The sequence below is a fragment of the Ascaphus truei genome, chromosome 1 (assembly GCF_040206685.1).
Source record: "Ascaphus truei isolate aAscTru1 chromosome 1, aAscTru1.hap1, whole genome shotgun sequence".
Taxonomy (NCBI): domain Eukaryota; kingdom Metazoa; phylum Chordata; class Amphibia; order Anura; family Ascaphidae; genus Ascaphus; species Ascaphus truei.
The window spans coordinates 343,060,519-343,087,859 of NC_134483.1; the positions used below are offsets into that span (position 1 = coordinate 343,060,519).

The window sequence follows — 27,341 nt, forward strand, 5'->3', positions numbered from 1 at the left end:
TAATACATACATAAGCACCCGCACACACATCCAGCTATACATACATAAACCCTCACACATATGGATATACATAAGCACACATGAATATACATACATAATCTTACACACACACACGGATATGCATACATAAGCACATGCAGCTCCCCCACACAGAAATACATACATAAACACACACACATGCGGATATACATACATAAGCATGCGCACACACACACGGTTATACATACATATATAAGTGTTTGACTCTTGTTTGACTCCTTGGCTTGTCACCAATCTCCTATCCATCATTATCCAATGTCCTTGGCTTCGCACCAATGTCCTATCCATCATTATTTCTGTGTCCTTGTCCAACAGCCGACCTTCTTTGGCCACAATACGTTTGAGACACCATCCACAAGTCAACTGATATATCACTCCGAACTCATCGTCCATCAACAAAAGAGAGGTCATCGGCATGAAGCCCACAGAGGAAATCGTTGTCCTGCAGGGGGTGGAGTCTAGGGGCACCGAGCTGGCCAATCAGCTGCCAGTGGGCCACGCAAGGGCATGGGGGGAGGAGCCACAGCCCGTTAATGAGTTGAGGAACCTCGGATATCACATTTATCAGGAGGACGGCATAGAGATCTGCTCAGAATTCTTAGTAGGCAGATGCCCTCTTGGTCTCCTGTGCCCACGACACCACACGCTCCTCCCCTATAACTGGCAATTAAGGGCAGCGAGCACCGCGGTGTGGTCTAGCGTGGAGGATGGGGCACAAGAAATGCTGGAGAGGCGGTTTAGTGATCCCAAGCAAGCGCAGGTTAAGGGAATGCACCAGTAAGTATGAGACAAGTGAGAGACTGCTCAGTCTGCGCACTCCTCTCCTCCCTGTATATACAGGTGATAGATAGCTCAGTCTCTCCCCTCTCTGTTATATAGGTAATAGATAGCTCAATCTCTCCTCCCTATATATAAGGTGATAGATAACCCAGTCTGTGCACTCGTTCTCTCTTTGTATATAAAGGTGATCGATAGCTCAGTCTCTCCTCTCTGTATAAGGTGATAGATTCTGTAGCTCAGTCTCTCCTCTCTCAGTATATGCAGATTGTAGATATCTCAGTCTCCTCTTTCTGTATATACAAGTGATAGATAGATCAGTCTCTCCTCTCTCACTGGTCCCATTGAATCACTTCTTTCTCTCTCTATCAATCTCATCTTTATCTCCCTTATTGTCTCTCTCTCTTGCTCTCTCAGGGGTCTTGCATTGCTCATAGACTTCACCACCATGACGGTCGACCAAAGCCAAATGTTTGATTGTGCCCGACGCATCTCCACCTCCACCTCTCCTTCCACCCTGTTCCATACTCACTACAAGTATTACTACGAACAAAAAGACGACAACTGGATTGAGTATGACCAGGTAAGAGAGACTCCTAACCTCCTTCCACTCCTCCAATGGAAATCCAAACATGGAAGAGCCATTGATCTCTTATCCCTATATCAAATGATGTACTCATATAACATCTGTGATGTTGTAATAAGTGCGATGGGAGGGGGTAACTAGGCTCTATAATAAAGGTCAAGCCCGTTTTGTTTATCCCTGCTCCGTGTATAAGGGTCTAAGAGAGTTAGCGCTTGGGCCCAGTAACATTGTATTACTGCATTATACTGTCTGTAATAAAACAATTATTTGTGTTTTTCCCTTTCCGGGCATGTCATCAAGCACGGATTGTTAGGGTATGAATTTCAAGGTTTTTTTGCGGAGGAACCATTGACAGAATGTGTCTAGGAGGTTGGGGTCCAGAGTTACCGGTTCCCCGATAAATGTACCCGGGAATGATGCCTGATTCTCGGAAACATGTAGGCACATTGTCCCAGCAATACATCCCCTTGAAAACGTAAGTGTCATGGAAGAGGGGGTTTGGCCCGGTATTAAAGGGGTTACACCCCATTTGGCCACCCCCTGCTCTCACTAGGGAGGCAAGGGGTTAACTGGACTGTGGTCCAGAAGTGTGGTGTTACCTTGCTGCAACATCTAAATGTGTATTTCCCCTGTATAATGTATTGTCACCATGTCAGTGTCTGCACCACACACACACACTGGGATCCATCCGGGAGGACAAGGGTTAATAGTTAGGAAGTGATTATAGCCCTTTGTTCCATGTTCCCACTTTTTTAGGCACCATTTTGCAGAGTCCCATAGGTCGCCATTGCAGCTCCATTCATTTCAATGGCGGATCTAGCGGTTTTGGACCTGTTTCCCTCGAAGACCAGCAGGTGGCGTCCGAGAGGAGGAGCGGCGGTTTCCCATTGTAAGTCAATGGGCCCATTGACTTCAATGGGGATTCCTCGACATCGATCTCCAGGAACAGGTTGGCAGCCATCCAAACCGCAAAACCGCAGAAGCGGATACAATGTCTTTGAAAAGAGCTTTATCACTTGGTTCAAGTTCAACGACAATTGGCGTGGGAATCTTAGGTTCCAGGGCACCCAGAAATAAAATTATTTTTGCCCCTAGCCCCTAGGAACCCCCACACACGACCCCTATTGGGTCCAGGAATGAGGGACCCCCGTAAGGGGTCGTACTCATGAAAGAGGGTCGCGCCATTGACTCCAATGGCGGAGCGGAGGCCCCATTGAATCCAATGGCGGTGTTGGCCCATGCATTGTCTATGGCGGCACCGGCCATTGATTCCAATGGGGAAAAGCCGCGTGGCGTTAAAACGGCTAAGTCCAAAAACGTAAATGTGTAAGTCCATATCTCCGGTTCTGGGAGGACCAGAGGGCTGGGAGTTGGGTTGCATGCAGCCACGGTTGATTTCTGGTGATTGCTGCCTGAATTGCTAATCGATGTTCCTGATTACTTCATTCGAACCCTAAGTAAGTGTCTATATTTTTCCTGTTATTTGTATATCTTGTGTGTTCACCTTTTTCAAGGAATAAATGATATTTTATCATATCTCAGTTGTGTTCAGTTCAACCCAGGTATTTTTGGTGTATATTACAACCTGCCACAAAGCTCCCGTGACAGTAAGCGCAACTCATCACTAGGGTAACCTTTCATCAGCACAGCCCAGAAAGGAGAATGAGGCACAGTGATAAATATGTATTCATGTAACTGAGGGAACCGCTAGGTTAATGGGGGCACCCCAGATAGTGCCACGGTGACCCACAACCAGTATAGGGTTTGTGGGTGCCCAACCGTATATAAGGTTGGGGGGGAGGCTCTGCGAGTCCAAACTGAGTCACAGGGAAAGTGTGTGGGGAAATAAGGCAGGCAGATATAAAGAGATAACATTTTTCCTTTTCTGTTCCTTGTACCCCAAAACTCAGAGTGTATTACAATATAATTTAATGTAGTGTAATATGTTTTTACATTCGTAGCCGATATCCAAGCGGGCTGCCCGTTCAAACCCATAGGCACCGGTAAGTCTACTGGCATCGGAGTTCAAAGCAGCCAGAGGATGTCCATAGCTGTGAACAGCATTTGGTCAGTGGAGAAAGGCGGAGTACTAGGTCCGGAGATCAATGGCAGTCCTCCGGGATGCCTACCCAGCGGATGGGATAGGGATGGCTGGGGGGGGGGGGAGGGGTTGTATGTGGCAGGCTTGTGCATGCCCCTTAGCTGTTTCGAATTTCCCGCTGACCCGGCTTTTCAAGCCGGCTCGGCTCCGTTTGGCTGCTTGGGAAAGTTCCGACGCGTGCGTTGGCTGTCCGCTCTGCTTCTATTTTTTGAATGAAGCAGAGAATACTATAAGAAGCCTGAGCCAATCATATTGTGTTTTCCCCTTGAGTCTGAGCTGAAAGAGCGCAGGCGGGCTTTTCAAAGATGCTTTGTTTGTAATAGCAAGCAACCGGCTTCAATTTCAAGTCTGAAAAACCTGCCCACCAGAGACCCGACTTTTGCGACCAAGTTCTCAGAAACGAACGTAGCGGATGCGGCTGGGATTTTAAGCCGATTTGAGTTCCAGGAGATTTGGGCTGACTCGCGTTCAGGAGGGACCAAGTTCTCAGAAGAGAACGTATCGTGGCGTATGAAATTTTATGACGATTTGGTTTCCAGGAGATTCTGCCCTAAGTTCCGGTCAGGGTAAAACTCTCACAAAGAGTTCCCTGCACCTAGGAAAGTCTAGTTTTCAACCTCAGCCCTAAAGTAAGTGTGTCTTTTCGTGTGTAGTTTGTATTTCATTGTCTGTAAGGATTGGCCGTCGGTTACGTCCCCATGATGTTTCCCGTGATGCCACGGGCGACACACCACTCATACAGGCAACGCGCAAGCGCCGCGCTACTCTTGCCAGGATCGGGCTTAGGCCCTGCGACCTGTCTAGCGTCACCACAGAGAAGCTTCCTCGTGTACCTACGCACTGGCGTCGCGTCACAAGGGACACAAAAGGGTTAATTCTATCTCCAATTTCCCCACACCTGCGGCACACTCCGCCCTGCTTACCAGTGGACAGAATATGTCTAATGGCTCATCCCACACAGCCTGGTGCAGCCTTGCCATTGGCTGCCACTTCCTTATATGCTCAGCCAGCCCTCCTCCAAGTTGGCTGAGCATAATCTTAGTGTTGTTACTTGTGCTTGCCTCAAGCAACCTTGCCTTGTCTCCTGCCTGCTGCTTTTTGTTGTACGTAGCCCTTGCTTGTTCCTGGACCTCTGCCTTCTCTGACCCTTGACCTCGGCTTGTATTTGGACCCCAACCTTCTGTATTCCTGGACCCCGGCTACGCACTACGACCATCCGACTTCTCCAACCCCAGACCACGGTGAGTACCACGTCCATCCGACTTCACCAACACCAGACCACAGCAAGTATCACGACCATTCTAACCTCTCCTACCCTGACTTGGCTACATGACTAAGACTCTGCAATCCGGACACGGTTGTGCGGTTGTTGGTCGGTGTATTCAAACATCCCCACCTCAGCGCTGCAGTCCCGTCCTATTTGTGGTGAGCACCCGTATGCTTAGCCACACAAACATGGACCCCGCTGAAGTGGGTCCAGACTTGAGCAAAAAAACAAATTTAAAGAGCGCAACTAAAAACCTCTATTGTAAAAGGAAATATTCCCAATTGAACACCTCTGTGATATATATAAAACATAACAACCTTTGTAATAGCAGGGTAAGGTCTGCAGCTGTAGATAAAGGGAGTGACACAACACCCCTGAAACTGAAACACAAAAAACACAAGCGCAGACGCATATTGTGAAGTAAGTTCCAATATTATTAATATATAAAAATGGTAAGATATCTGCGTACATCAATTCAGATTAAAATATTCATATCATGCACTTAGGTCATATGTTACCCGGCAATTGCCGAGGTCAAGAGAGACTTGTGGACATTTCGAGTGACGTCATCACTACACTTTACGGCAAGTCGCAATCCACACGGAACTCCAGAGACACGAGCCTGACAGTGGCTCCTGCGGTCACAGCACCCGGAGGGCTTCTTTGGACTCATAGAGGCAGATGGAGGGTCTCCTGAGGACAGTATGTGACGGCCTAAAGACGGCGTATGACCAGCTTCTTCAAATCCTAGCGATCCGGTGGACGCTGCGGTTCCTGTGGTCCTGGTGGTGCCGGGTAACATATGACCTAAGTGCACGATATGCCTATTTTAATCTGAATTGATGTACGCAGATATCTTACCATTTTTATATATTAATAATATTGGAACTTACTTCACCATATGCGTCTGCGCTTGTGTTTTTTGTGTTTCAGTTTCAGGGGTGTTGTGTTGGTCTTATCTCGTCTTCGTGAAAATCACCTTTATGCCAAATTAGAGAAATGCCAGTTCTACCAGATTTCCACGATATTCCTAGGATACATTTTCTTGGACTCTGGTTTTGCCATGGACCCTGCCAAACTTAAAGCAGCTCTGGACTGGCCACAACCCACTTCTCTCAAAGCAATCCAGCGTTTCTTAGGATTCAGGAACTACTATCGTAGATTAATTCGAGACTTTTCTACCACTGTAGCCCCGATCACAGCCTTAACCAAGAAAGGGGCAGATGCAGCTTCCTGGCCACCCGCAGTGGACCAGGCTTTTGACCTTCTCAAAAGAACTTTCATCTCCGCACCCATCTTAATACATCCAGACCCCAAACTAACCTTCACCTTGGAAGTAGATGAGTCCGATGTAGGGGCCGGCGCCATATTATCTCAGTTACCACAAACCAAGCTACATCCTTGTGCTTCATTTTCAAAAACATTTTCGTCAGCAGAACAGAACTATGTGGTTGGTAATCGGGAGCTATTAGCTATTAAACTCGCTTTACAGGAATGGAGACACCGCCTGGAAGGTACGGAACACCCAATCACCATTCTCACAGAATAAGAACTTGCTGTATATTGAGAGACCAGTCGTCTTGGAGCTCACCAGGCCCGCTGGTCACTTTTTTTACCACGATTTAATTACATAATTTCTTTTATTCCGGGGTCAAAAAATGTAAAAGTGGATGACTTATCTCGCCAGTTCATAGCCGAAGACAAACCAGAGTGCCAATCAGAGACCATCCTCCCGTCTAAATACATCCTGTCCGCCAACTCTTTCGGCGTCCTGGTTCACATTTTGGCGAACCAATCTCATATTCCGGAAGGTCTAGAGGTTCCGATGGTTGTTTGTATGCAGCACCACGTTTTTGCAAGAACATTTTGGAATGGAGCCATTTATCTAAATCGTCTGGGCATCCCGGTACCCAAAGAACTACCGATCTCATTAAACAAACATTTTGGTGGCCCACTATGCAAAAAGACACTGAACTATTTGTCAAGTCTTGTTTCACATGCGCCCGCAACAAGAGCTCTCGCAACAAACCACCTGGACTCTTACGCCCTCTGCCCATACTGGACCGCCCTTGGAGTCACTTGTCCATGGAATTTATTGTTGAATTACCTTTCTGCAGAGGAATGAACACAATCCTCGTAGTCGACTGTTTTTCTAAATAATCTCATTTCATCCCTTTAAAAGGCCTTCTCAACTCGGCCACGCTAGCAAATATTTTCACATAAGAAATCTTTCGCATCCATGGATTACCCTTAAACATAGTCTCCGATCGAGGGTCACAATTCATTTCCACGTTTTGGCGATCTTTTTAACAGAGGATGGGCATTTCCTTAAATTTTTTGTCCTGTTATCACCCTCAGACCAACGGTCAGATCGAGAGGACAAATCAAACCCTGGAACACTACTTATGGTGCTTCATCTCTGTCAAGGATTGGACTTCGGCTGAAGTGGATCCCAGTGGCAGGAACAGCAGGGAGCGAAGTCAGGAAACAAGCAGGGGTCCGAGGCAGGCGGCAGGTAGCGAAGTCAGGAAACAAGCAGGGGTCCGAGGCAGGCGGCAGGTAGAGAAGTCAGGAAACAAGCAGAGGTCGGCAACGAGGAAACTGGAACAGGATGATAGCAATAGCTAGCACAGCAGTAAACACAGTAACCTTGCATAAGCTAAGGAACCAGTATAAACAGGCAAGGAGGAACAGGAAAGGGAGGTTTATATATGCAGGCTGACAGGTGGAGCCCAGGTGCAGAGGTATCACGTATCAGAGTCTGGAATGTTCCTTAGTTTAGCAGCAGCTATCCCGGTGGACAAGTATAGGTACTGCAGGCTAGAACAAGACATTGAGAGTGGCAGCAGTCCCGGTGGCCAAGCATGGGTACAGCACGCTAGAGAATATGACATTACTCCCCCCTCCCAAGAGCGTTCTCTGGACGATCCTTGCTAGGCTTGTCTGGATATCGTCGGTGGAAAGCTTTGACTAGTCGCGGAGCATGTACAAAATCTTTGGGTTCCCAAGACCTCTCCTCTGGGCCATAGCCACCCCAGTGAAGCAGGTACTGTAGTTTCCCTCGGTGTAACCTGGAATCCAAAATTCTTTCCATAATGAATTCCTCTTCGTTATCCACGACGACGGGTTCAGGGGGAGGAAGTCTCCGTCCAGGAAACGGGTTCTCACGGAAAGGTTTCAGCAGAGAAGAATGAAACACAGGGTGTATTTTGATGGTCTCAGGAAGCTCTAATCTGAAGGACACTGGATTTATTAGTGCTGAGATGCGAAATGGCCCAATGTATTTTTGGCCCAATTTAATGGTTGGAACCTTTAGACGTAGATTTTTTGTAGAAAGCCTGACTTTATCCCCGACTTGAAATTCTGGGGAGGGTCTGCGGTGTTGGTCTGCTGCTCTTTTGTACTTTACTTGAGTCTCACGAAGTGTCTCTTTGAGGGTCTCCTGGATGTCTCGCAGAGTCTCCAGTTGCTCTGTAACTGCCGGAATGGGGCCCGAAGATGGAAAACGAGGAATAAAGGTTGGATGAAATCCATAATTTGAGAAAAAGGGGCTCTTCTGAGTCGATGAATGATGTGAGTTGTTGTAAGAAAACTCAGCTAATGGTAGAAAATCAATCCAGTCATCCTGGAGATGACAAACAAAACATCGTAAGTATTGTTCCAAAGTCTGATTTGTCCTTTCTGTCTGGCCATTGGATTGTGGATGATAGCCAGACGATAAATTTAAACGATTTCCTAGAGAGGAACAGAAGGTCCGCCAAAATTTTGAAGTGAATTGTACCCCTCTATCAGATATGATCTCATCAGGAGCCCCGTGAAGCCGAAACACCTCTTTCACAATCAACTTGGCTGTCTGGTCTGCAGAAGGAAGATTCTGTGCTGCAATGAAGTGAGCCATCTTTGTAAGTCGATCCACCACTACCAGGATGGTATTATGTCCATTAGATCGGGGCAGGTCAACAATAAAATCCATTGATATGGACCCCCAAGGACGAGTTGGAACCGGAAGAGGCTGCAGTAAACCCACAGGTGATGCTCGAGGGGTCTTGGTCCTAGCACAAGTCTCACAGGAGAGGACATAGTCTTTAACATCTTGTGCTTATTTAGGCCACCAAAAAGAGCGAGACAACAGTTCCTGTGTCTTGAGGACACCTGGGTGACCAGCGGGTCGGGAGTCGTGCATTAATTGGAGCACCTCTAATCTTACCTCCTTAGGACGAACAGACGATCCTTACAGTTCCAGAGACCATCACATAGAAATAGTTCTGCTTCCGGAGGAGGGTTTTTAAGAAAAGTGTCATTTGAGTAGGCTCCCTTAATTCGTGTGAGGAGATCGGCAGAGAATGTGACGCCCAAAAAAATTCTTTTCGGAAGAATAGTTTCTTCTTGCTCTTTGTCTGAACTAGGATTAGGAAAGGACCATGACAAGGTGTCGGCTTTCCCATTCTTGGAGCCAGGGCGGTATGAGATGTGGAACTGAAATCTTGCAAAGAAGAGAGCCCATCTGGCTTGTCGCGTAGACATTCTCTTTGCGGATCGAATGAATTCTAAGTTCCTGTGATCCGTAAAGACAGTAATTGGATGATTGGCCCCCTCAGTAGATGTCTCCACTCAGAGAATGCAGCTTTTATAGCCAAGAGTTCTTTGTTTCCGATGTCATAATTTCGTTCAGCTGTTGACATTTGGTATGAATAAAAGGCACATGGATGAAGGAGCATCTTGGGTCCAATTCTTAGTGACAGAATGGCACCAACAGCGGAGTCGGATGCATCCACTTCCAAGATGAATGGTAATTCTGGATTTGGATGGATGAGGATAGGGGCAGATGTGAAGAGTGACTTCAATTGTTCGAATGCCGCATCCGCTTTAGGAGACCATTTGAAGGGGAATTCTTTCCGTGTGAGTTGGGTGATTGGGGCAATAATGCCAGAGAAATTTTTAATAAAACATCTATAGAAATTGGCAAAACCCACAAATCTCTGAATGTCCTTTTCATTTCGAGGGATTGGCCATTCCACCACGGCTTGAATCTTGCCTGGGTCCATACTCAAACCCTCGGGAGAGATGATGTAACCGAGAAATTGCATGCTGGTCTTTTCAAATTCGCATTTTTCTAACTTGATGTACAATTTGTACTTACGGAGATGCTCAAGGACAATTCGGACATGTCTCTGGTGATCCATGATGTTATCTGAGAAAACAAGGATGTCATCCAGATATGCCACTACGAATTGGTCCAATAACTCTCGGAGGACATCATTAATTAAATGCTGGAAGGTAGCAGGGGCATAGAGAACTGTCTTTCTTTCCCACGAAGAAGAGCGCAGCGCCTGCTGGAGAAGTAGAGGGTCGGATAAAACCCTTTGATAGGTTCTCCTGTAGGTAGTCATTGAGGACCTTCAATTCCGGTTCTGAGAGGGAATAGATTCTTCCAAACGGAATGGCAGCACCTGATAATAATTCAATGGGACAGTCATAAGAGCGATGTGGGGGAAGCGTATCTGCGTTCTTCTTGTCACACACATCTAAAAACTCAGAGTAAGGAGCCGGCAGAAGATTTTCTTGAGACGAGGAAATCTTATGTATTCCTACACACTTTGGTATAGGAGTTTTAGGTAGACAGGCTAGCTGACAGTGCTCTGAGGGAAACGTGAGGGTCTTTGTCTTCCAGTCAATAAGTGGGTTATGGATCATGAGCCATGGAATTCCCAGAATCACTGGAAACAAAGGTGATGGAATGAGACCAAAAGAAATCTTCTCCTGGTGATTGGGCTCCATGATTAGTGTTAAGTTACTGGTTTCATGGGTAACAGGTCCAGAACTCAAGGGAGAACCGTTAATGACTTCCATCCTTTCTGGCGATTCCTTGGCTACAAATGATACCGAATTGTTCTTGGCGAATTCTATGTCCATAAAATTCCCTGCCGCCCCTGAGTCGACCATTACTGTGGTTGAAAAACGATGTGTTCCTTCCTCGATTATAATAGGAACCAGGGGGTGTGTGTGTAAGGAAATAGGGTTATCTTTCCCTTGCGAAGCAGAGAAAACAGTCTTTGAAATAGCGTGCAGCTGATTTCTCCTAGGGCTCTGGAAAGAAGACCGCCTGGACTTGTTTGGGCAATCAGCGAGATAGTGCCCATCGTTTCCGCAATATAAACAGAGATCTTCTGTTCGGCGTCTATTCCTTTCCCCGGTTGAGATGGGTCCACGCAGTGTATTTACTTGCATCGGCTCCTCCTCAGTCTCCCTGGAACGTCTTGGGGTACTGACATCTTTAAACCCGGGGTTGCTTGGCATGAACCCCTGTCTCTCCAATCGTCTTTCCGTAAGCCTGCGATCAATTTGGATGCATAAACGGACAAAGTCCTTAAATCTCTCTGGGGTCTCCACCCGGGCTAGTTCGTCTTTAACTTGCTCCGAGAGACCCTGCCGAAAATGATATTTCTGCGCGGCCTCATTCCACTCAGTATCGTTAACCCATCTGCGGAATTCAGCGGCGTACTCAGCTGCCGAGCGTCTTCCTTGACGAAGATTGTTCAGAGTTGCCTCAGCGGTTGCACTACGATTTGGGTCATCAAAAATAAGACTCATGGCTTCGATGGACTCCTCCAGATCCCTTAGTAGTGGGCTATCCTGTTCTAACATAGGGGAGACCCAAGCAAGGGCCTCATCCTTGAGCAGGGTTATGATCAGTCCAACCTTGGCTTCGTTGGTATTATAGATGGTAGGCTGAAGCTTGAACACATGTCTGCATTGATTAAGGAAATCCCGAAAAGATTGTCTTTTTCCTCCAAATTTTTCCGGAAGGGTTACACGGAGCGCGGTTTGCACAGTCAGAGTCTTTTGAACAGATGCGGTGATTAAAGCTGCACGTAGTTCACGTTTTTCAGTTTCTGCGGCGTCAGCTCGTTCCTCTGAGCGGAGGGCACATCCTTCCACGTGGACGACACATTCTTCCCAGCGGGCATCACGTTCTACCTGGCGGGCATCCCGTTCTTTCCGGAGGTATCCTGTTCTTCCACGTGACCAAGACGTTTGATAAGGTGTCCTTGTTCTTGGATACCAACCATGATACGTTGTAAGTCCTGCAGTGTCCGAGCCTGGGCCAGGTCTGTTCCGGCGGAATCCATGGTAGGGCCTGTTTATTCTGTCAAGGATTGGACTTCGGCTGAAGTGGATCCCAGTGGCAGGAACAGCAGGGAGCGAAGTCAGGAAACAAGCAGGGGTCCGAGGCAGGCGGCAGGGAGCGAAGTCAGGAAACAAGCAGGGGTCCGAGGCAGGCGGCAGGTAGCGAAGTCAGGAAACAAGCAGGGGTCCGAGGCAGGCGGCAGGTAGCGAAGTCAGGAAACAAGCAGAGGTCGGCAACGAGGAAACTGGAACAGGATGATAGCAATAGCTAGCACAGCAGTAAACACAGGAACCTTGCAGGAGCTAAGGAACCAGTATACACAGGCAAGGAGGAACAGGAAAGGGAGGTTTATATATGCAGGCTGAGAGGTGGAGCCCAGGTGCAGAGGTATCAGGTATCAGAGTCTGGAATGTTCCTTAGTTTAGCAGCAGCAATCCCGGTGGACAAGTATAGGTACTGCAGGCTAGAACAAGACATTGAGAGTGGCAGCAGTCCCGGTGGCCAAGCATGGGTACAGCACGCTAGAGAATATGACAATCTCCAACGCCCAAGACGACTGGGTGGATCTTCTTCCCTGGGCAGAATTTGCCCACAATTCTCTAAGAAACAAATCAACACAAGAATCCCCATTCTTTATGAACTACGGATTTCATCCTGCACAGCTACCCATCACTTCTTCTTCCGGGGTCCCAGCGACAGATAACAGAATCAATTCTTTGCAAGAATCTTGGAGGAAAATTCAAAGGACTCTCGGGGAGGTGACTCACAGACAAAAATCCCAGGCGGATCGTCACCGTCGCAAGGTACCCGATTTGAAACCAGGAGACAGAGTGTGGCTTTCTTCGAAGAACATCAGGCTCAAGACACCTACTCTCAAATTGGCCCCAAGATTTTGGGGCCTGTACTCTATCCTGGAGAATATCAATCCGGTTGCGTACTGTCTCCAGCTCCCCTTATCCCTGAGGACTTTCTTCCAAAGTTCTCAGTTTCCAGATTCCTCTTATATTCCTGCTCTAGTGATCGTACAAGGACCAGAAGAATACGAGGTATAGTCCATTATTGATTCAAGAATTTCAAGAGGAGCGGTATAATATTTGGTTCATTGGAAGGGGTTCGGTCCAGAGGAACGATCCTTGATACCCCATCACCAAATACATGCTCCCAACCTAATAAGGCTGTTTCATGTGAAGTACCCCCTCAAGCCATATTGGAGTCATCCAGAGGCCGCTCCTCAAGGGTTTTTTGTAAAGAATCGGGGAGCGTGCATGGCACACTCCCTCCTTACCTGCTGACTCGTGCAACCCCGCTGTTTACACAGCGCCTGTGACTCTTGTGGACGTCGCAGAGTCTGGCTCTGACCCCCGGTTACAGCGCGCATCGGCATCGCGTGGAACGCACGTTACATTTGTGCACCGCTCCCCAGCTGCGCATCAACACCCTCATTGCGGTCACCTGTCTCCTGCACTGCTCCACATATCCCTGCCTCCGCTGAGGCCGCACATCTACTCTTCTCTCTCTCATTGGTCATTGTAAGAGACGTGTTCAGAGGCACGCAGTGGAGACCGTTTAAAGTGAAACTTAAATGAGGCTTTATTGCGCCTGTCACTTTAAACACAGCAAACATGTGAAAATCCGCAAACAAAATCTGCTCCATTTTGGAGTATATTTACACTTGTAGTCCAGCCCTCTTTAAATGCGTGGTTAGCCCAGCGATTCACCAGCCCAAATCATATATATATATATATATATAAATATATATATATATATATATATATATATATATATATATATATAAATATATATAGATAGATAGATAGATAGATAGATAGATAACAGTCTTATAAGAAAGTCTTATCTGTCTCTTGTAGTTGTAGGGGGAGGCTTCTCTCTTTCCTGGGTTGCTGCCTTTTCCTCAGGCTATGTCCGCATTCAGGTTTAGAAGTCTTATTTGTCAGCTGGCAGTCTTTTGGCAGCTCAAGACATCTCTGTGTTCCCTCACTCAGTCCCACTTGTGAGACTCAGGGATCTCTGCTCTTTCTGCTTCCTGAGTCAGCTTAGCTCACATGTGAGCTCAAGAAGAATCTCCCCTTCCTGTCTCAGAGGCAGGCTTTTCTGACACCTGTAATCAGAACAAGGATAAATCCCCTGTTACAGTCATGTTCTCACAGGAAGCATTGGCATCTTAAGAGTGATGCATTTAAAGTGATCATTTTAAGTGATAAATATAGTTAGACTACAGTTAATTACTTACTTTCTTCATGCAAGACCAATAACCTCAGCTGATATGACATGGATCTATTTGCATTCCCTTCACAGGTATGTCCCTTGATGTGTTTAAGTCCTGTTTAAAAGATTTACTCAGTGGCCTTAAGCAGTGATAATTTTGGTATGTCCCTTGATGTGCAAGTCCTGTTTAAAAGATTTACTCAGTGGCCTTAAGCAGTGATAATTTTGGTATGTCCCTTGATGTGCAAGTCCTGTTTAAAGGATTTACTCTTTGGCCTTAAGCAGTGATAATTTTGGTATGTTCCTTGATGTGCAAGTCCTGTTTAAAAGATTTACTCAGTGGCCTTAAGCAGTGATAATTTTGGTATGTTTGAATATCAAAAGGTGTTTTTTTCCCCCTCTTAACTCTGTGCTGTTAATTGACCAACTGGAACAAGCTGATTTATTGGGGCGGGGGGAGGGTCATGTGACTGCTTTAGATGTATAAAACACTTATTCCCCTTGCATTGGCAAGGAAGCATTGGCATCTTAAGAGTGATGCATTTAAAGTGATCATTTTAAGTAATAAATATAGTTAGACTATAGTTTGACTTGAGGTGACTGGGGACTGCATCCTTTCTGCAAACTCTCTTACTCAAGGCAACAAACGGTGAGCTTATATGACCACACTTTGATCCCATGCTTGTTAACCTGCATATTTTAACCCCACACCCCTTTACAACTTTTTTCACTGCAGCCTCTCCCAAAACTGACTGCACAAAATACCTCCCACACCCACTCAGCCCACTGAAACCCAGAATTGACTAGCATTGCAATGCAGCAAAACATTTGACAAGGAACAGGCACACCCCTGCTGTTTAGTCTGCACACACTCACAACAGCTCCATGCAGCACAGCCTACCTTTGGCATCATGAACCTGCTATGTATCTTACCTTTTTTTCTTTCTACTGGCCTCATGGAAATGTTACTCCTTCTATACACTACAAACTTCTCCAACCTGGCCCACACACAACATTACCATATACCCTGGACTACTCAAAAGCCTTTCACTATCTATGGAATGTTGGTGGAGAACTCTAAAAACCAGCACACCAACCACTGCTCACTCTAATGGCAAACACCACAAATCTACAACTTGCAAACAACTACCCAAATTTCTTCTCATACTATTACTCTCTTTAGCAGGTGATATTGAACCAAACCCAGGTCCTCCCATTTCAAATCTGGCCCATGCTCCTGAGAATTCCACCTTTAAATTCCAAAAAGGGCTATCTGTCGCCCATATAAATATTCGGAGCCTGCTGCCCAAACTGGACGAACTAAGGGCATGGTGCCTTATGCATAAACCCAAAGCCATCGTTCTTACAGAAACATGGCTAACCCATAAAACCCCTGATGCAAATATCGCCATTCAGGGATACTCCATTTTTAGGAGAGATAGGTCAAAGAGAGGAGGAGGGGTGTTATTTTATATTGCAGACACATTAAAATTTACACTGTTAAATTGCCCCCAAGCCCACCCTCTTTGGAAATTCTAGTTGGCAAAATCTGCCTTCCCTTTTCTAAGCCCATCTTGCTCGCTGGCATCTACCGCCCCCTAAAGCCCCTCTACAATCCCTGGCTGATATCACCCAGTTTCTTGGCTCCATTTCCTCTCTGAACGAGAAGAGTGAGCTGCTAGTTCTTGGGGATTTCAACTTCAACTGGCTTGAACCTAAAAACCATAAAATCCAGATACAACTCAAGTCACTTAACCTATCACAACTCATTTCCCAACCCACACGGACAAACCTGAAATCGCATAACCATTCCTTGCTAGACTGGATTCTCTCCTCAAACCCCAGCAGAATCCAATCCTCTGGCATCCTTCCGGACATTTTCAGTGACCATGCAATAGTGTACTGTGTAAGGAAAATTAAAACGCCCCATTCAAGCCCTAAAGTTCTCCTCACTAGAACATTAAAAAACTTTAACCCACAACAGTTTCTGGATGACCTTACCAACTGCCCATGGCACAGATTTAATTCCCGACCCTGATTCTGCGCTCGACTATTTCCAATCCGAGTTCTTAAAACTATGTGATACCCATGCTCCACTACGCAAAATAAGGGTACGGGGGCCCCATCTTCCATGGGTTACAACTGACCTTATTGCACTCTACCAGCTCAGGGATATCTTGTGGAAAAGCCACAAATTAACTGGCACTACCAAGGATCTCAATCACTACAGATGCCTGCGGAACATGTGCACAAGGCAAACAAGGCACGCAAAAGCACAATATTACTCTGACAATCTCCACCAAAACACATCAAACCCAGCTAACTTCTGGAAGGTTGTCAACAATATATTCCAGCCTCCTAACCATCAACAACCAAGTAATATCACTAAGGGGGATATTACTCTGACAAACCCCACTGACATTGCAAATGCATTCAATGATTACTTTGTGGGGTGTGCCACTAACTTATTAGCGAAACGCAGCCCAAACCACAAACCTGAATCTCATCCTGGGAGTGCCCACATAGCCCTACCCCTTCACAACACTGCCCACAATTTTCAATTTGGCCCTGTAACTGAAGAGGGGATTACACAAGCGCTCCTCAAACTAAAACTAAGCAGCCAATGCGGATCTGACTTGCTACAATCTAGGTTCCTACGACTTGGTGCCCCAGCCATTGCCAAACCAATTGCTTCCATAGTCAACTCTATCCTGTCTGCAGGCCATATCCCTAAGACCTGGAAAACTGCCAGAGTTGTCCGAATCTTCAAAAGTGGGGACAAAAACACTGTCTCAAACTACAGACCAATCTCACTTCTCCCAATTCTATCCAAAGTCATGGAAAAATGTATCCACTCCCAATTAAACGACTACTACACCAAGACAAATTTCCCTAGCCAATTCCAATCTGGCTTTCGTCCCAAACACTCCACCGTAACTACCCTGCTAAAAATTTGCAATGAAATCCAGTGTGGAATGGAACGGGGACAACTCACTGGTGCAGTAGTCCTAGATTTTGCAAAGGCTTTTGATACAGTTGATCATGCTATCCTGCTTAACAAACTCCAGAGCTCTGGAATAGGGAAGCATGCTTTAAACTGGTTTCAGTCCTACCTATCAGGAAGATCCCAACATGTGTCCATCTCAGGCTCTAACTCCAACCCCCTGATATCACCTGTGGTGTCCCGCAAGGCTCTGTTCTGGGGCCCCTACTCTTCTCAGTGTTCATTAATGATCTTCCCACAGCTTGTAAGGAAGCCTCAATACACATGTATGCAGATGACACAATCCTCTATGCACACAGCCATAGCCTCTCTGACCTTCAACACATACTTCAGTCTGACTTTTTGAGACTCGAAAACTGGATTTCCCAAAACAAACTGTTTTTAAACACTGACAAGACTGTAACAATGGTATTTGGGACCAAGACTAAATTCTTAAAGCTTCCAGCGACTGAGCTCCATATTAGAACCAACACTAACACCACCCTAACTCCTGTTACCAGTTTTAAATACCTGGGCTTATGGTTTGACTCCCACTTAACATTCGGGATGCACATTGATACCCTGACAACCAAGACCTATGCCAAACTAGGGGTACTTTACAGGAACAAATCCTCCCTAAGTCTCCTGGTCAGAAAGCGTATTGCACAGCAGATGCTAATGACAATTATTGACTATGGAGACATAGTATATGGCACGTCACCTCAAACCCACCTTAGCAAACTTGACACCCTCTACAATTCAATTTGTCGTTTTGTTCTCCAATGCAACTACAACACACATCACTGCGAAATGCTCAAAGAACTAGATTGGTCATCACTAGAGTCTAGGCGCAAAGTTCACCTTTCCTGTCTTGCCTTTAAATTCTTTATGGGCAAGCTATCCAGCTTCCTGAACAAGCTCCTCACCCCTACCACATGCAGCAGCTATCATCTGAGATCTGACGCCAAAAGACTGTTCATGGTCCCAAGGCTCAACAAAGTATCCGGCCGTTCCTCCTTCTCTTACCGTGCACCCCAAAACTGGAACAACCTACCAGAGACTCTCACATCCACCACCAGTTTAAGTTCTTTCAAATCTAAGGCTGTCTCACATTTTAATCTGGTCTGTAACTGTTACATACGCCCATAACATATATTTTCTTTAACTGTGCATGCAATGTCTTGTATATAATGTATACCCTGTTCATTTATGTAACTGTATTTGTAACCATGTATTATTTGTCATAACTCTGTGCCCAGGACATACTTGAAAACGAGAGGTAACTCTCAATGTATTACTTCCTGGTAAAATATTTTATAAATAAATAAATATATGCTCAGCTATGCGACTTGCACTTTAGCTGAGCATAGTTCCAGTTGCGTTGTTCTCCCACTTCCTGGTTCCTAGCCTGGCCTGGTCTCCCGTTGCCTTGCCTTTTCAGTTTGATCTCCTGTGTACCGACCCGGCTTGACCCTTGGACTCCGCACCTCTGACTTACTGACCACGGCTTACCTCTGACCTTCCGCATCTCTCCAATCCTGACCACGGCATTCGGACTCTGAATATTCTACTGGCTCCTACCTCTGACCTGGGCAAGTATCAAGACTAATCTAAACTCTCCAATCCTGACCCGGCTACCTCTACCATCCACTCTCCAGATGTGCCGTGGCTGTGGGTGGCATTTCTACCCATACCTCCTCAGTACTGGGGTCCCGCCTTGTTTGTGGTGAGCACAGCTTTATACCAGGCTACCTGGTGTATCTTAAATCTTAAATGGAGATATATTGGGGGAATCCTTGATAGAGAAGGATTTAGGAGTTCTTGTAGACAGCAGGCTTAGCAATAGTGCCCAATGTCATGCAGTAGCTGCAAAGGCAAACAAGATCTTATCTTGCATCAAACGGGCAATGGATGGAAGGGAAGTAAACATAATTATGCCCCTTTACAAAGCATTAGTAAGACCACACCTTGAATATGGAGTACAATTTTGGGCACCAATCCTTAGAAAAGACATTATGGAACTAGAGAGAGTACAGCGAAGAGCCACCAAATTAATAAAGGGGGTGGACATTCTAGCTTATGAGGAAAGGCTAGCTAAATTTGATTTATTTCCATTAGAAAAGAGGCGTCTAAGAGGGGATATGATAACTATATACAAATATATTCAGGGACAATACAAGGAGCTTTCAAAAGAACTATTCATCCCACGGGCAGTACAAAGGACTTAGGGACATCCCTTAAGGTTGGAGGAAAGGAGATTTCACCAGCAACAAAGGAAAGGGTTCTTTACAGTAAGGGCAGATAAAATGTGGATTTTTTTTACCCATGGAGAGTGTGATGGCAGATACAATAGATTTGTTCAAAAAAAGGTTGGACATCTTTTTAGATGGGAAAAGTATACAGGGATATACCAAATAAGTATACATGGGAAGGATGTTGATCCAGGGATTAATCTGATTGCCAATTCTTGGAGTCAGGAAGGAATTAATATTTCCCCTTAATGGGGTTTTTTGTTTGCCTTCCTCTGGATCAATAAGTCAGTATAGATATAGGATAAAGTATCTGTTGTCTAAATTTAGCATAGGTTGAACTTGATGGACCTATGTCTTTTTTCAACCTCATCTACTATGTAACTATGTAACTATGTAACCCCTGTTGATTCCGTTCCTCAGCGGTGCCTGCTCCCCTTTTTACCAAACTTTTTGACAGACTCCTGGGTTCCATCATTTTCACCAAACTAGACTTACGAGGACAGAAAAGCACAGGGAGCGCACCGGGGGTTAAAACCAGATATAAAGAGCTGTCCTCTATTGATATAAGGTGTATACATAAATGCAGACTGACAATATGATGACACAACACCTTCTAGGTGTATATAGGCAAATGTATTCAATATAATCAAACTGGCTGGGTGGATACTGATCCGGGTAGTTCTTGCTGTGTTGCCATCTCCGCCGCTGGTGCAGTCCGGACCATTGGTGTCAGCGTGCGGTTCCAGCTAGCACTGCCTAGGGGTAAGTGCCCGCCCCCGTCAGCAGGTCTTGTTGTAGTCTGCGGCATTGGGTATTCATTATATTTTGTGACTACAGTGTCTGCATGTGTTTATTTTGTGTGTGCACAGTGTGCACTGTCCTGCTAGTTCTTTATATGGCATGTTTTAGTGTTAGAGCAGCGGTCTAGGAACCGCTTGCCTTGACTGTGTTTAGTCTTTTGTGGACCTTTAAATTTTAACCCTTGTGTTTTTATTATATTGAATAAATTTGCCTATATACACCTGGTGTTGTGTCATCATATTGCCGGTCTGCATTTATGTATACACCTTATATCAATAGAGCACAGCTCTTTATATCTTGTTATTAACCCCCGGTGCGCTCTGTGCGCTTTTCTGATTTTGTTTTTGGGACTCCTTAATTGGAGCCCCCTTTAGGAGCGTTTAGAGGAGACGCTCAAGCACGGATAGCAGCAAGGGGGGACCTATACTTTCGTACGGCTCGAGCACGGAAGTTCATCTATACTAGACTTACGAGGAGCTTACAACCTAGTAATAATTTGACAGGGTGGAAAAAAGCGTTTAACACCTGGGACGGACATTACAAATACCTTGTCATGTCATTCGGAATTTGTAACGCCCCGCGGTATTCCAGGACTTTGTCAACGAGGTTTTTAGAGATCTTCTCGGTCAATACGTCATTGTCTATTTAGATGATATACTTATATTCTCCAAGACCGCACACGAGCATCCTGGCCATGTCAAACAGGTACTCCAACGTCTGCGGGAGAATCGCCTCTTCGCAAAATTGGAGAAGTGTCAGTTTTACCAGACTACGACGTCCTTTCTAGGCTACATCATCTCCGACACAGGTCTGTCCATGGACCAAACTAAAGTGAAAGCGCTTATAGATTGGCCTCTTCCCACAACCCTGAAAGCCATACAATGGTTCCTTGGCTTCGCCAACTACTATCGGAGGTTCATACAGAACTTTTCAGCGGTAGTAGCGCCCATTACGGCATTGACGCAGAAAGGAGCTGACCCAAAACTGTGGCCTCCTGCAGCCATTCACGCTTTCGAGAAGCTGAAAAAAGCCTTTGTATCATCCCCTGTGCTCATACATCCTGATCCTGGGTTACCCTTTCCCGTTGAGGTCGACGCTTCTGATGTCGGAGCCGGAGCACTGTTGTCCCAAAGGAAGACTCCACAAGCCAAACTACACCCGTGTGCCTTCTTTTCCAAGAAGTTCTCGCCCGCTGTACAGAACTATGATGTTGGCAACCGGGAGCTATTGGCCATCAAAATGGCCTTGGAGGAATCGAGACATTTGCACGGGGGCAATGAAAATCCTGTTATTATTCTGATGGACCATAAGAATCTTCTTTACATTGAAGGCGCACATTGCTTAGGGTCAAGACAAGCCCGATGGTCACTTTTTTTCTCTTGCTTCAATTTCATTATTTCATATTTACAATGGTTTAAAAACGTGAAGGCAGTGCTCTCTCTCACCAATTTCTCGTGGAAGACAAGGCTGAGGACCAAGAAGAAACCATACTTCCCCCATCTTGTATAATTCCCCACCAACACTTTTGATGCTTTAGAAGACACCACGCAAGGTCAGCCGGATATTCCAGAGGGTCTCGAGGTTCCAGATGGACGCCTTTACACCGCACCAGCGTATCGCAGAAAGGTGCTGGAATGGGATCACTCATCTAAAAGCTCCTGACACCCAGGAACAAGGAGAACTAAAGACCTCCTGGAATGGACCTTTTGTGACCAGGGATACGTAAGGACATAAAGGAATTTGTCATTGCATGTCCGACATGTGCCCAAAACAAGTCCCTCTGTAACAGGCCATCAGGGTTACTGCAATCCCTCCCGATTCCGGAGCACCGATGGACTCATCTTTCCTTGGATTTCATCGTGGAATTACCCGTATCCAAAGGCAGGATTACAATTCTGTTGGTGGTCGACCAGTTTTCCAAGCAGGCCCATTTCATTCCCCTCAAGGGTCTACCCAAAGCCCTCGAATTATCTGAAATTTTAATCAAGGAGGTCTTTTGTCTTCATGGGGTACCACAAGTTATTGTGTCGGACCGAGGATCTCAATTTATTTCTAAATTCTGGCGGGCCTTTTGAAAACAACTCGGGATTTCTCTTCATTTCTCTTCCGGCTATCATCCTCAGACTAATGGTCAGACGCAGCGGACAAACCAACCACTTGAACAGTTCATCCGCTGCTTTATTTCGGATACCCAGGACAACTGGACTGATCTCTTGCCTTGGGCCGAGTTCTCCCACAACAATCACCGTAATGAGTTTATTCAAGACTCACCCTTCTTTACCAACTTCGTCTTCCATCCCTCGGCTCTCCCTACCGCAGGACCTAGATCCGGGGTACCAGTAGTGGATTATAGGATTCTGCTTCTGCAAGCCTCTTGGGGAAGATTCAGCAAAATCTTAGAAGGGCAGTCTCTCTGCAGAAGAAACAGGCTGACCGGCATCGTCGTGAGACACCAACACACTCCAGGGCAAAAGGTATGGCTGTCCATGAAAAATATTTGTTTGAAGGTTCCCACTGCAAAATTGGCATCCAGGTTTATTGGCCATTTCCCGTTATCAAGAAGGTCAATCCTGTGACCTATCATCTGCGGTTGCCAGCATAGATGAGGATTCCTTCGGTCTTCCATATCTCCCTACGCAAGCCATCCATCCAGGATTCCCTGTTCCCTGCGTCGACGTCTCCCCCTGAGCCTCTCCTGGTCGAGGGCCAGCAGGAATTCGAGGTACAGACTGTCCTGGACTCCAGGTTATCCAGAGAAACACTTCCATTGGAGGGGCTTCGGTCCTGAGGAGTGCTCGTGGATCCCGTGAACAACTCCATGCTCCAAGGCTCGTTCGGGCCTTCCACCACAGGTTTCCCTCCAAGCCATCCCTGGGATGCCCGGAGGTCGCCCCTGAAGGGGGGGAGGGTACAGTAAGGATTGGCCTTTGGTCCCGCCCTCGTGATGCATCCCGTGAAGCCTCAGGTGACACGCCCCCATACAGGCAACGCGCAAGCACCACACTACTCCTGCCAGTATTGGGCTTAGGCCCCGCCCCTGCGACGCATCTCACGTCGCCACGGAGAATCTTCCTCGCGCACCTACGCGCCGACATCGCGTCACAAGGAACACAAAAGGGGTTAATTCTATCTCCAATTTCCCCACACCTGCAGCACACTCCGTCCCTGCTTACCAGTGGACAGAATATGTCTAATGGCTCATCCCTCACAGCCTGGTGCTGCCCTGCGATTGGCTGCCACTTCCTTATATGCTCAGCCAGTTCTCCTCCAAGTTGGATGAGCATAACCTTAGTGTTGTACCTGTGCTTGCCTCAAGCAACCTTGCCTTGTCTCCTGCCTGCTGCTTTTTGTTGTACGTGACCCTTGCTTGTTCCTGGACCTCTGATTTCTCTGACCCTTGACCGCGGCTTGTATTTGGACCCCAACCTTCAGTATTCCTGGACCCTGGCTAAGCACTATGACCATCTGACTTCTCCAACACCAGACCACGGCGAGTTTCACGACCATTATAACCTCTCCTACCCTGACCCGGCTACACGACTACGACTCTGCAATCCAGACGCGGTTGTGCGGTTGTTGGTTCATGTATTCAAACATCCACACCTCAGTGGCTCATTTGTCCGCTACAGTATATGACAGTAATGTACACTTTGTGCACTGTCCTATTTTCGTCTTTACATATTGTCTACCAGAAGTCTGGTTATACTGTAACACCTATATTCTTATATTGTCCTTGAGTATTTCCTTTTTCTCACATTCCACAACTTTCTACAACTTCAGCAGTTTTATCAAAGCCTATCTCAAGATAAGTCTAGCAAGACAAAATGGAGTCTGGGTCACATGATCCCATCAAGAAACCCCCCCTCAGTGTCTTTGGAATTCTTTATCGGAGACTTAGCAGAAGATCTTTCTAGGACTCGTGTGATTCAGCAATCAGACTTCTGGGAGTACCTACAAATGACTTCAAGTTATTGAACAAATATAAATGAATGATAACATTAGCAGCATTAATACAAATAGCAATACAATGATAAACATTATGTAACCCCTCCTTGCCCAGCTCTTACTAAGGAGGGTCACAGGTGTGTGAGGTAGTGAGATAATATTGGTGTAGACTCTCAAACCTTTTTCCCAGGGTGCTAGTGTTCGGGCTGGCTGGTTCATAAAGCTGGTAAGAAGGGCGTTAGGGACTTTGTGTGACAGACAGGTTTCTTTTATTGAGACAAGACATTGCTTCATACATACTTCTTCCCTGGGTACCAGGTAACTTCCCAGGGAGGCCTAAATCACCTTCCCTTGCCCACGGTTATGGGAAACTGCACTTCTATAGCTTCAGTGATTTGGAGTCACTCCCAGGTACTTTCCTAGACTTTGTATAGGGGTGTACTTCTAACCAAGTTCCCATCTACCTATCATCCTTACGCTGACCTAGAAATCTTCACTGTAGCAACCTGGTGTGCATATTGTAAGAGTTGTGACATTTCATAGGAACCCTGGTTTAGGGATCCCATGTCTTGGGCTGTCATGCACGTTCCCCTTGAAGGAAAGATAGCAGCTATGGCATCTTCATAAGATATTAGGGGCACTCTCTAGCTTGGGTACACTCTTCCCTTACTGAAAAACAACAAAAGGTGAAAGGACATTTTTCATTTAAAATTAAACATTAATGACACACTAGTAACACCATACACTTAACACAATGGGACGCTTCACTTCTGGTGTCCTCAGGAGCCTGGGGTCTGGAAGCTTCTACAGCTCTCGTTATACCCCTGAGTGATGTCACTACTCTGCCTCTGTAACTGGGCAAGATACAAACATCCTTAACCAATCAGGATCTACCTATTTCAGGTGACCGTCCCAGTAAGTTCTAGAACTAAGAAGGGGCTGGTCACCTGACAGGCACTGCTCTGGCAACATAACTGGTCACCTGAAATATGTTACATGGAATAAGCTATATAGAATTAGTTACAGTCAGCTGGGGCCTTTCCTAAACATTAACCTGTTAATGTCCTATTAACCCCTTCTATGGGCAATAGTAATACCACTAGGGGGTTACAATTATAAAATGTAACAGTCCTATCCCAATACCTTTTTGTGTTCTCCATTTAAATAGAGAGGCCAACCATGACACATTCTCATTGTCATACTCTTTCCTGATAGATAACAGTTATTTTGTGTTATGATGAAAGATTACCCTGCCTTCTCCTAATTCTTTATTTCCATTCACCTCTAACCAGGCCTCTCATGTGGCAGGCGTGAATCATACCACTGAACCACCAATGCATTTATTAACTATACTTGGCTCTTTCTAGAAAAATAAATATATATACTTGATAAAATTTACCACTGTTGGGATTTGAACTCATGTTTGTCACGTAGAAAACAAATGAGCCACCAATGAGGAAAGTAATGTACAGTATGTGCAGTGATCTCATGGGGTCGCTCTAACTGCACAGGGAACAAGCGCTGGGGATGGGTGTAGGGAGTTGACTTGCATCCCCCTCTAGTTCTCTGATGATAAGTTGACTCCCTATTTTGATCCCTGAAGGAGTTTGTGAAGATTATAGAGAATTCTCTGAGGATGGGGTACCAGGAGGTACTCGGCTTTGGTCCCAAGTTCACATACATGCTACACCTCAGCAAGTGGTATCAGGAGAACTTACAGACGGGGACAATAAGGAGGATGAGGGTACGGCCCGTCTTCCGATCATCAATCTTGATGCCATCAGAGCTCAGGTGAGAGGGACAGACTAAAAACTCTTTTCTGTCTGTATCACTTTGTCACCCTGCGGGGGGAGGGACAAATGCATAGCTCTTTTCTGTCTGTCACTGTGTTACCCTGCAGGGGGAGGGACAGGCTCATAGCTCCCTTCTGTCTATCACTTCTATCACTGTCACGCATGCAGAGGGTGGGGTGGGGCAGACTCATAGCTCCCTTCTGTGTGTGTCATCCTGCGGGGGGTGGGACAGACTCATAGCTCCCTTCTGTCTATCACTGTCACCCATGCAGGGGAGGGGGCAGACTCATAACTCCCTTCTGTGTGTGTCATCCTGCGGGGGGTGGGACAGACTCATAGCTCCCTTCTGTCTATCACTGTCACCCATGCAGGGGAGGGGGCAGACTCATAACTCCCTTCTGTCTGTGTCATCCTGCGGGGGGAGGGACAGACTCATAGTTCCTTTCTGTCTGTCACTGTATCACCCTCCGGGGTGTGTGGCAGACTCACAACAATAATAACATCATCAACATTTGGGCATTGATTTAACTGAAAGTGAATTATTATTTCTTAACAAAGACTTAAACTTACCCCCCCCCCCATCAGAGAATTTCAAATTATTTGAAACTGTAATAGATTTACAGAAATGTATTAGAAAATTGGTACAGAAGAAATTTTTCCGAGCCAATAAAAATATTACACAAGAGATCACCAATGATGTCACGGATGCGAGTCTGGCTACTCCTTCTTTTTGGTGGCCTCCCTCGCCTCCTACAGGGACACAAGGTACTATCTCTGATTTCTGTGCTTTACAAGACATAAACAGCCTATTTGAAGATGGATGTCTGATAATGACACTGATGATAATACTCCCTTCTTGTTGAGCTCAGTACATTCAGGGTTTAAAAACAAATCTGTGTTTAACCTCTCTCACGTAAAGGTGCCACATATTAAGACTTTCGAAAAACTTGTTGAGCATGATTTACACACTGGCTAAGGGGTTTAGATTTTCTCCATGTTGTCATTTCAATATGACAAAGGAGGAACAATCTAAATTAAAAACCCTCAATAATAATAGAAATATAGTGATCAACAATGCTGGCAAGGCTGAAGCTATAGTCGTTCAGAACATCGAAGACAATAGTATGGAAGCCCATAGACAATTATCAGACTGTAATTCCTATCAAACTTAAGGGTGACCCAACCAATGTGTTTTCATCTCAGCGCAAAAACATTTTGGATCTTGGAGTTATACTCTAGGTATTGAATGACAAAGAACGAGCATTTTTGTTTGTCCCCAATCCTGTGATTCCCATTTTTCACCATTTCCCAAAGATTCATAAGTCTCTTACTTGCCCTTCTGGCAGGCCAATTATAGCGAGCATTGGATCTTTGGGAGATGGTCTTTCCAGGTATATCGACTATTTTTTGCAACCTTGGGTACACAAGTTACCATCTTACTT

General features: G+C 45.9%; 1 protein-coding gene across 1 annotated transcript in view; it reads left to right on the forward strand.

The window, feature by feature from the left end:
• The first annotated feature begins 359 nt into the window (after positions 1 to 359).
• The window catches only part of LOC142499265 (protein mono-ADP-ribosyltransferase TIPARP-like), a 45,678-nt gene continuing 18,696 nt past the window's right edge, over positions 360 to 27,341 (forward strand). Inside the window, exons 1-3 of the mRNA XM_075608368.1 lie at positions 360 to 816; positions 1,234 to 1,399; positions 25,710 to 25,897. Coding sequence (XP_075464483.1) covers positions 455 to 816; positions 1,234 to 1,399; positions 25,710 to 25,897 — 716 coding nt within the window. The 5' untranslated portion in view covers positions 360 to 454. The remainder of the gene's footprint in view (positions 817 to 1,233; positions 1,400 to 25,709; positions 25,898 to 27,341) is intronic.